This window comes from Zea mays, chromosome 6, assembly GCF_902167145.1.
Source record: "Zea mays cultivar B73 chromosome 6, Zm-B73-REFERENCE-NAM-5.0, whole genome shotgun sequence".
NCBI lineage: Eukaryota > Viridiplantae > Streptophyta > Magnoliopsida > Poales > Poaceae > Zea > Zea mays.
The window spans coordinates 72920316-72931231 of record NC_050101.1 but is presented as its reverse complement, the minus strand read 5'-3'; the positions used below and the strand labels follow the sequence as shown (position 1 = coordinate 72931231).

General features: G+C 42.3%; 1 protein-coding gene across 1 annotated transcript; it reads right to left on the bottom strand.

Annotated features, from left to right (window-relative positions):
- Window positions 1-216: 216 nt before the first annotated feature.
- LOC100275277 (V-type proton ATPase subunit e1) lies at window positions 217-4965 on the bottom strand. The gene is made up of 3 exons (NM_001328121.2): window positions 4823-4965; window positions 807-854; window positions 217-521 (listed from the first exon to the last, which is right to left on the bottom strand). Exons 1-3 carry the CDS (start codon window positions 4918-4920, stop codon window positions 458-460), a joined length of 210 nt encoding a protein of 69 aa, NP_001315050.1. The 5' UTR covers window positions 4921-4965; the 3' UTR covers window positions 217-457.
- Window positions 4966-10916: the final 5951 nt, after the last annotated feature.

Below are 10916 nucleotides of genomic sequence, written 5' to 3'. Positions count from 1 at the left end.
CTACGAGTTTAATCATCAATGGTGCTGGTAGCACAAACCACCAATGACTAGATATAGAGACGTTTTGCTTGAACCAGTATAAATCTTACACCCTCTACACATCCTTTGGAACCCAAAACACACATAAAAAATTATTTGTCGGAGCGAGGTACGAAACCGAAAGAGCTACATCGATTTATGCACACAATTCCAATTCAAGGAGACAGACAAACAAAGTTGGGAACGCGCACGAGACACCCCAATTCAAGCACATCATCGATACATAGATATTTATATGTTATTACTGCGTATATCATGCAATTGCATACACTAATCACGGGTGAAGAGTGGCACCAAAAAAATCATGGCAGTTTATTTATTTATTTCATCAGGTGGGGCCAAAATGAATATAAAGTTCACGGACTGAACAATGGTACAGCAGGTCTCGCTTTCGTTCTGTTCAATACAGATGCAGCGCTCACTCTCCGCTCAGAATGGGGTTGATCAATGGCTTCATCTGAGCAAGGTAGACGATTGCATACCTACAGAGAAACATTGGCACATGGTTAGCAAAGAGATTTGAGGAGCCCCAATACCACCAGAGTGTTGAACTGTTGACTGAGCAAGAAAAATATAGGCTATTAACCATAAGGCATCAGGTTACATTACAACCTAAATATGCTTTTGCTATTCATGACATCATATTATGCAAGCGGCGGCCTAAATATTCACAACGCGCCCAACTGTCAGTAACTTTTGAGATGTCAGTGACCTTGATAGCCAGAGACAACTCTATGAAGTAGAAGAAAGCATGGATAGGAACTTACATCATCCAGCAACAAATTACAGCTGTAGTCACCAAGGTCAAATGGAACCTGCACAACATAAGCAACAAAAGTTGAATCAATATGCTATAATTCCCGGCAGTACAGATTAGCCAATGGTTACAAATAAACAAGCTGTTCGGCTGGCAAAAGGCCGTTTGGGTGGCTTTTTGCCAGCACTGTAGCAACATCAGTATACTCATGACTTATTGTTTCTAAAGTATTCCAAAATTGATGCAACACAAAGGTAATATCAGTCTTCTCACTAAGTGGCTGTGGAAGCTCGAGAATGATGATGGCCTTTGGCAAACAATTGTCACGAAAAAATACATGAAGGGGAAGCCTTTATGCCTTTCGGAAAAAAAACACACAAGGGGATTCTCAGTTTTGGAGAGGTATCCTTGAAATTAAAGATGTCTACTGCAACAATAGAAAGAAAGTGATTGGGAATGGGTGTTCCACTAGTTTTTGGTGTGACGTTTGGTGTGGTGATACCCCCTTCTCAATTAAATACAATAGACTTTATGAATTATCTCTAAACAAAGAGATAATGTGAATTTAGCCTTAAATTCTAGCTGCAACTCCTTAGCCTTTAGAAGAAGGCTATATGGAGATAGATGGGGCAAAGCAACCGGAAGATTTGAAAATGAGGTGTGACTCTCACTGTCTGTTGGATAGAAAAGATAAAACAATTTGGCTGTTGGATAAGAAGGATTCTCAGTGAAATCTATGTACAAGAGTTACAAAAACAGTTTGAATAAAATCCCATATTGGTTTATAAGGAAAGCTAAAATTCCACAGAGGATTGAAGTTTTTCTGTGGCTGATTTTAAAGGACAGGATTTTGTCCAAAGAAATTTTGAAAAATAGAAATTGGCAAGGAAATGTGAACTGTGCTTGGTGTGGCTGCCTGGAAACCACAAAGCACATTTTTCATGAGTGCCAGGTAGCCACCTTCACCTGGAGAGTGATCCAAATGGACCTAGCATCCTTAATCCTTCCCAAGAACTCAGGTGTGATGTTTGGGGATTGGCTCTGTAGTTTCAAAAAGAATGATAGAAATTTGATCACTATTGGCTGTAGTGCTGTTCTTTGGACTCTTTGGAAAATCAGGAATGATTGACGTTTTAACAGCATTAATCCAGTGAATGCTGCTAATATCTTTCTTCTCTGTTGTTTTTGGTTGGATTCTTGGGCCATTCTCCAGGAAAAAAACAAGAAGAAGGATGCTGGAGGAAGGAAGCTCCCTAATCAGAAGAATAGCTAAAGTGATCTTCAACCGAGGCTTTGGCTGGGTGCCTGTGGACAGAAATTTATGTAAATAAAAGGCGTGGGCTGGCTGTGTTGATCGCCTGAAACCCTGTTCCCAGCGTGTGATGTCTGCTTCTGAACTTCGCTTTTGTTAGCTTTCTTCTGGTGTTGCTAAGACGTTGGCAATAGACTGCCTGTGATGACTTAGTTTGTTTGCTTTACTAGCTGTATGCTTAGGATCCCCTCTTCAGAATCCTTTCTGGATAGGTTTGATTCTGTCTTTGTGCTGGCTATATGCCCTAAGTCATGCAATAAGTACTGGATGCTCAGGTCTTGTTGACACTCTGTTCCTATTTCCTAATGAAATAGGGGGGGGGGCTTTCTGTTAAAAAAAATGGCCTGGCAGGAACATAAAAGTTGGAGGATGGTTCCTGAAGACAATAGGGGGTGTTTGAATGCACTATAGCTAATAGTTAGCTAATAAAATTAGCTAAAGACATCGAAACAGTCTAGCTAATAATTCAGCTATTAGCTACTTTTAGCAAATTAGCTAATAGTTAGCTAGCTAATTTCACTATCGATTTTTTTAGCGAACTACCTATTAGTTATAGTGCATTCAAACACCCCCTAAGTAAAATCTCTCAAAGATAGAACATAGGAATAACAAATGGAGTATATTTGGAATGATATCTAAGAAGCTGAAATAGGGGCATATAATGTCCTGGAAAGCACATAAGTGCAACTGTCACAGTGATTTAAAGCAACCACATAAATATAAGAGGCCACAGGTCATCCCTGCCACATCCCCCAAATCTACGCAGTGAGGAGCATTTTGTTACTTGTTGCCAATTTCAAGGGATGAAAAAGCAGCACATAACTTGTGAAAAAATTATAAAACCAGTTATAAGTGAGCAAACACTTATTACCCGAGCCATCGATGGTAAAAGATCCATGCTTCACATGCATAGGGCATGTTTGGTTCGCTGCCTAACTTGCCACACTTTGGCTAACTTTTCTGCCTAAGGTTAGTTCTTCAATTCGAACGACTAACCTTGGCAAAGTGTGGCACAGTTAGCCATGAACCAAACAGGCCTATAATGTGGCACTTTTAGGCCCCATGCCCCCGCTAGATCTCAAGATGCATGCAAGGTTTTAAAGTCGTTCGACTAATCGTGATTAGTTGACCTTATCGTTAGTCCGAGCTCGATTAGGGTCTCCGACTCGACTAGAGTGACTAGGTAGCGATTAGTCGTCCTAGTCGCCAACTAATCGCGATTAGTCGTCCGACTAGGGGTTATGGTCGACTAATTATGCCTGTTCGGACCACTAATCCGACCTCTATTATGTGGACCGGCCCATGTACACCGCACAAACACTGATTTGCCCTACGCTTCTCGGCTTCTACCTGTACCAATACGAAACGCACTGTCTCGCGGGCGCCCTTCCCCAGCGCCACCACCCCTTCTCCAGCGTTGTCACCCCTTCTCCATCGTCACACCCTCCTCTCCCGCTGTCCTGTTGTGCTCTGGCGGCCCTCTGCTTGAGCAGCAACTTTGCCCCCTCTATCGCGCGGCGGCTGTAGTCTGCAGAGACCCTCCTCCAGCGCGCTCCCGTCCTCCTCTGTTGTCTGTTCAGTGGCTAAACAGACGAGTAGGCGACCACTCCTCACCTGTTTAGAATTCAGAGACCGAGATGAGCACCTCTTCAAACTGTAATTGCTTTGATATTTTGGTTGTTCAGTGTTCTCTGTTCACTTATTGAGCAGTATTGTGCCCGCCTTGGCCTCCTCTTGAGTTGCGCTTCACTTGATTGTTGTGCCACTGCAGATGAGAATAGGAGACAACATAATAATGTTGAAGCCATTTCCCCAGAATGTGTTGCCCTAGCCCCAGAACGATGGCAGTGGCACTAGTACAATTCATGCAATCCCGCAGTCCGGCTAGGCACATGGTCCTGATATAGGTGGACGACTAGGAGTCGACTAGGCTCGATTAATCGAGCAAATCAACGACTAATCGCGATTAGTCACCTTATCGATGCTCAAGCGACTAGAGTCGACTACCCGACTTTAAAACCTTGGATGCATGCACTGCCGCTGCTCACGATGTCGTCGTATGTACGGGTGCCTAAATTGTGCTCCCTACTCAGAGTTAACCTATGCAACTTCAACCAAGGCTCCTTCCATACCAAATTTCAGACAAGAGCAGACATTAACCTTTCAATACTGAACCTAATGGCCTGACACATTTGAGCACATCAAATTGACCAGCAATGCTCGTCTGTGGTGACATTTGTTCATGGCTTTTTAGCAGTCTTCTTATCATTTGTCTTTGAGCAATGTAACTAAACTGTGCGTGAGTAACAAAAAAAACTAGCCGCTGACTTGGAGGCTAACTTAAATATTAGGTGGCGAATTACAAGCTAACGTATTACAAGTTTAGGTCTGCTAGAACAAAGTTCGGGTGTTTTACTTTCCCCCCTCTACAGCTCCTACAAACTGAGTTCGATCAGCTTGATAGCAACGGAAGGCACGAGATCTCGTAACGAAAACATTTCTCTAAAACTAGACAATCTACCCAAATCTAGATCGTTACCCCTAACCCCAACATCACCGCAATCGAACGATCTGCGGCCAAACCAGCCAGATCTCGCGCGTGGGATCCCAAGTCCCAAATCCGCATGCCTAACCCCAAGACCACAAGCGCACCACGCCGGATCACTGACCGGCGGCATCGAATCGAATGGGAGGGAGGGGGAAGCTGGGCGTACAGGTTTGTGGAGGGCCCGCGGTTGCAGCAGAGGAGCGTGAAGAGGGATGCGGCGACGCCGGCGAGGACGAAGATGAGCGTCGTCGCCCAGAACCCCATGGTCGTCTTCGGCGGCCTCGGCGAGCTCCTCCGGCTGCGGCTGCTACTCGCTCCCTCTCGCTGGATCGCTCGGTCAGGGAGGGGGAGACGCGACAGAAGCTGCTACTTGCTGACAGCCACGTCACGTGCGTGCTTCTGGATCGTAAATTCGTTTACCTGCAAGTGCAAGGCTACTAAAAGCACATCTCAAATCCTATTTTAAACTTAAGTGCAAAACAGTTTTAAACTTCATTGCAAGCATAGTTAGATCCTACTTATTTGAGCTTATCGTCAGCTTCTTAGTGTAAAAAGTCAGAAACGAAAACAAATAGCTAGCTTTTTTATTTAGCTTCCCAAAAGCCAGAAGCACAAAAAAAACATAGTTTATATAGGCTAGAAGCATGATTTTATGGGCTTTCTAGAGTATTCTAAGTTTAGTCACCATAAAGTTATCATTAGCTTTTCAGAATCAAAAGTCGTGCAACATCTTTTCAAAAATAACTCTAAAAACTGCACCTTACTTTTGTTGCTCTTTATTTCTGACGCCTTATGAAAAATAAGGTAAAACTATACACAAGTGGAGCTCGAACTTTGGTTATTAACTCCATATCAGGGTTTTAAATAACCGGCTATAGTCTTCAATATACCCGCTATATCTGTTTTAGCAGGGAAAAGCTATATGTTATAGTCTCATTTAGCCCGCTATAGCCCACTATATCTTGATATAGCCCGTTATTTCCACTTTTGAGAAGCATGTCGTTAAACCCTCTATTTAAAACCATGCTTCATATTCACACCCTTCTAACCAATATACATTTTTATATTTTAATAAAACAAAATCTATCCATACAATATATATAAATCATAGCTCCACATAGACATCTCACTAGTATAACTTGTGTAGATAGTATTAGCGTCAATTAAAACGATGAGGTTTAGTACCACCAGTTCAATAAATAACATTTTCTATATTTTCTGCACACCATGTACTGAAAATTATATTCTTTTCAAAAGGTTTTAGTTAGAAATAAAATTTATATGAAATTACAGAGCCCACTTATATCCATAGCTTTGAAGCTCACAACCTTTTCTTCTAAAGCTACCTTGATTTCTAAATTGTCAATATGATGTTAAGGTTCATATTTGTACATCTAAATGTTGTATTTGATAATTTTGGCACAAAGACGGGTTAAAATGATAGGGTGATAAGCTGATATATCTTTTCATATGAATAATATGCTCTGATATAGCCTAATATAGTCTGATATATCTTGATCTCATACTCGGATACAGTATAATGTGGTTGAAGTGCCTTGATACGCTTGTCGTTGTTAATGCTATGATACATTTATCTTTTAAACTCTGGTACCTTAATGTGTATTCTGCACTTCAAACATTTGTGCTCGTTGATACATATGTATAGTGATATATACTTAGTTTTTCAAATTCATATTCTAAAACATGTCACAAAAATGCTTGCTCACGATCCTTTACTTAATAATCTTATAAGCAACAAGTGTATCTAATCATATGCATGGACTAATTTTTCATACTCTACATGATATATTGTTGGTCATTTGATCTCAAATGTTATGGGTCAAGAACAAGGCAATACAATTGTCAATCATTAAGAACCTTCGTCCTTCAAAGCATTATCTCCTTGCGGGTATAATGCTTCTCAGACAAAAGTCAAGAAGCACATACCTTCATCATATCAATGCAAGGATAGAAATGTGAAGGAATAAATATGATAATTATATCTTAATAATTTATTTATTCTTTCTTTCTATAAAACATATATGAATATCAACAATGTTAATATTACATTGATACCTTCGGCTTGCTCAAAGGCGAGGATGCGAGAGAGTGAATACAATCCAGCGTGAACAGTATGGTGCTACTGTTCATCCATTTATAGGCATGGGACGCAGCCCGAGTAAAAGTACATTTATGTCCTTGTTAACCGTCAACAATTATAATACAAAATATTAAGGACTAAATAGTCTTTGTCCTTTTTTGGTTACTGTTGCATTTGGTCTTCGTCGTCAACCCGAGCCGAAGTCCCTTGACTATAGCTTCGTCGCCCATTTTTTTGTCACCTTCAGTTTCACCTCTACTCTTGTCATAGAAGATCTCTATTCCGAAGCTGAAGCCTCCTGCAATAATCTGTGTCATACTGAAGACATACGGTTAATTACGTTTTTGAGGACCTTCGGAGGAGGAAGGCCCCAACAGTAGCCCCTCGCAGTACTAATTTGTTTCTTTGTAACAACTTTAGACTGCGACGTGAACGAAGGCATTTAGCCGAAGATCCAAAAAACACTTTCTCTTCGCTAGAATAGCGAATGACACTGACATGCAGGAACCACCAAACCGTAGGGCGCTGGGCATATAAATAGGAGCTTGCATTGAAAGCATTTTTTGTGCCATTTCAGTTGCTTACACTGTGCTTGTCATTTTAAACTTTCTTGCTTTGCCGAGTTTAATTGGATTTCAAGCTTCGGTATTTCAACGATCGTTGATTTGATGGTTGACGAGAAGAAGATTGTTGATCCGGCGCTGTCCGGGTTTTACAAAGCTATGGAAAAACCAATGCAGAGAAGATTGCACATAAGATATTAGCTGGGATATATGATGGTTCCAGTGATAGTGAAAGCTTTGATGTAGAAAGCGAGAATGAAGGAGCCGAAGATCGACCCTGGAGACCAAGTCATGTTGTCTTCGAGAAATCAACCATCAAGCAAGGACAAATTGATGCAATAAGGGGAAGGTACTTCCGTGATATTTCAATTGTGAGGGTTGGAGGGGAAAATAATGTCCCTCCACCCGAAGCTGACGAGGTGGTAGTTTATTGAAGCTTTATGAAGGCAGGGCTTTGGTTCCCTCTGGATAATCTGTTGGTCGAGGTCCTGAAAACTTTTGAGATTTACCTTCATCAGCTTACTCCTGAAGCTATCATCAAGATGGGGATCTTTATATGGGCCATGAGGAGCCAGGGATTGGAACCAGATGCAAAATGTTTCTGTAACATCAATGAGCTATCTTATGAGACGAAGGCTACCGGAAAGAAACAATATCACAACAACTTCGATTGCTACAGCTTCGTGCCTCGCTCTGGGGTGAGCTACCCAGTTCCGACATTTCGGAAGAGATGGCCAGGGGCCTGGATGCAGGAGTGGTTCTACGTGAAAAATGACCTGGTTGAAAGGGAAGATATTAAGGGGATTATTCAACGTCCTATATGGTCTCTCTTCGGCATTAGGAGGCCATCCATTGCCCTTGGGAATGATATACAAGCATGCCAGGCTGCTTTTAATATAGTATGTACTTACATAGGCACAAGGGACTTAGTGCAGGAGCACATTGCTTATAGAGTGTGGCCACTCGCAAGTGGGTGGGAGATGCCGAAGGAGGCTACTGCTGGATCTAGCCAAGGTGGTTTGATCTACCTAAAGTACACGTTCAAATTCAGGAGCCAGTTTGATGAACCAAATGATGACTGGTTAGATGCTATTTGAAGCGTCCCGATCATCTGGGACTCAAATGTGATACAATTACTAGTCCCAGGAGGCCAGTAAACACATTTATACATCAGATGATTCCAGATCTGCTTAAACAAGACAAACCTATAAAGGTGGCGAACAACTTTAAGAGTTGGTCCACAACTCGGGACATATCATCAGAGTGGGGCTGAAGCAGCCCGATATACGCAGCGAAGCAAATCAGCGGTCCAACAGCCACAGGCAAGGTTGGGAACAGTCGTAACTCTTACCCGATCTCCTTTTTCTGAAAAACAACAAATAAGCAAGGGTGAGTACAAACGTACTCAGCAGCCCACCTTCACCCGCGGAATGGGGAAATCAAATATAATGCATGGAATATGTGGAGCTCAGGATATTTTGCAGAAACAACAATATTTTATGCAGGGTTGTTTTGAAAAACATTTTGTATTTTTGCAAAGCGCATCCTCTCCAAAAGGAGCAGGAAGTTTTTCAATATTAGAACAAAATCCCTTGGACTAAACCATCCAGGTATATCAGCAGTTTCCCGTTGGTTTTCATTTTCAAAAACAGCTACTAGACTTCCAGTCCACCATAGCTCACGGCTCAACCGCTGGACCTTTTAAAAACCACTTTTCTCAAACGCACCTTTTTTTGAAAACAAAACACTAATTGCCATACCACACCAGACTCGTCCATTCCTGTGGACACAGACTATTCGAATAGGTTTGAACTCTGCGCAGAGGGGTACACTTTACCCACTAGTCCGGCTCTGCGATCTCATGATCAATGAGATCTGAATCCGAATCTCTTTCTTTCCCCACACGTCCTAACTTTAACGGTTATACCGGAAGGAGTCAGGCCACCACCATGTCCAAACCGGACAAAACATTCCCCCTCCTTATCCTCCTGGTGCTCCCCAGCCTTCATAACCCTGGGGTTGGACCGTACGAGTTCAGGTTGAGTGACTGCCCACACAGTCTCGAGTGGTTGTACTTATCATGAGTACAAGTAGTGAAAGATGACAAACCGGTCCTTATATGAGGGGACAATCCTTCTGCTCACGCCTAAACCAGCTGAGCCTTCACCTTAGGCCCTCCCCTAAACCAGGGAGTCCTTGATCATCCCTACTCAAAGGTGATAAGGGTGAAAACCCTTCATCATACACATTTTGAAAATCATTTTCTTTTGAAAAACTCACACCTTTTCTCAAATCATTTGTAACAAATATATTAAGGATTGATTGCGGCAAGCGGCTTGGGTGGCCATAATAACTTGTCTCAAAATCATATCATGCATAAAATAACAGGCTGAGGGTTGTGGCTGAAAAATCATAGGTAATTTATGCATCAAAGGGATCCAGTGAGCTTGCCATGCTTATTCGGCGAACGGGGAAGGGGAGCTTGCGGAACGGGCTTCTAGCTCCACTGCCTGGCGTAGACTTGCAGGTCTGGCCTCCACGAGATGGCACAAACGCTCCAATAACTATGCAATATGAATAAGCAAACATACAAACAAGCAAGTATACCAACAAATATTTAGTATAGTGGTCAGAATAGTGATATATGGATGGGTATAGTCTTGAGTAGAATCTGTGTCATGTGGTGTTGCGATATTAATGGTGGTGGAGCGGAGGTGCTTACTAGGAGGGTGGACTGGAGGCGAAGCGACACTATGCGTGTAGCCGGCAGAGCGGAGTAACTGAGTGGGTGGGGTGTTTGCCTTGGCTGAGGGTGTTGAGTGTGTGTGGAGAGGGAGAGGGTAGCTGGGTGTATTTATAGCTGAGTGTATGTGGTGTAGCACAGTGAAGTTCACTGTTGATGAGAATAGTGATGAATGAATCCTCTGACTTAGTATGAACAGAAGAGTTATAGGCAGAATATAGGACAAGAGTATTTTGGGAGTTTTTTCTGGAATATGGACCAGGCTTAAGGGATGACATGGTTGGATAGGGAATAGTTTGATAAGAATTTAGAAACAAGAATTATTGGAATCTGAGTTTGGAAGCCTGGTTCAAAGGAATCTCAAAGTAAAGCATGCTCAACTTGGAGAAACCTAGGATGGGTGACCAGATGGGAGGTTCCCTACTGGAAGGAAAATCACAGTCACAGGAGTTCGTATGACTGGAATATGGGTCTGGCTGGTATTAGGTGGACTGGACAGCATGATGGATGAGTAGTTGAAATTTGGGGTGATCGGATGATCGATAAATAGTAACGATGGTGAATAGTGGCGATGAATAGTAATGGTGAATAGTGATGGCGAATTGTGATGGTGAATAGTAATGGTAAATAGTGATGTGAATAGTTCGTATGAACGAACGATAAACGATGAATAGTGACGGTGAACGATGAATAGGAACTATGAACGAACGGACGAACGATCGAATGATCGGACGAACGAACGATCGGAATTTCGGCAGCATAACGACAGTACAAAGATTATCTGGAAGAACGATGAATAGGGACTATGAACGAACGATGAACGATGAATAGGAACTATGAACGAACGATGAAC

What these genes read in the sequence shown, in the direction of transcription:
- LOC100275277 (NM_001328121.2), bottom strand. Translation starts at nt 4,920, where the DNA reads ATGGGGTTCTGGGCGACGACGCTCATCTTCGTCCTCGCCGGCGTCGCC. An exon ending in CGCGGGCCCTCCACAAACCT is followed by an intron (nt 855 to 4,822) that starts GTACGCCCAGCT and finishes TATGTTGTGCAG; the next exon opens with GTTCCATTTGACCTTGGTGA. An exon ending in GTAATTTGTTGCTGGATGAT is followed by an intron (nt 522 to 806) that starts GTAAGTTCCTAT and finishes GTTTCTCTGTAG; the next exon opens with GTATGCAATCGTCTACCTTG.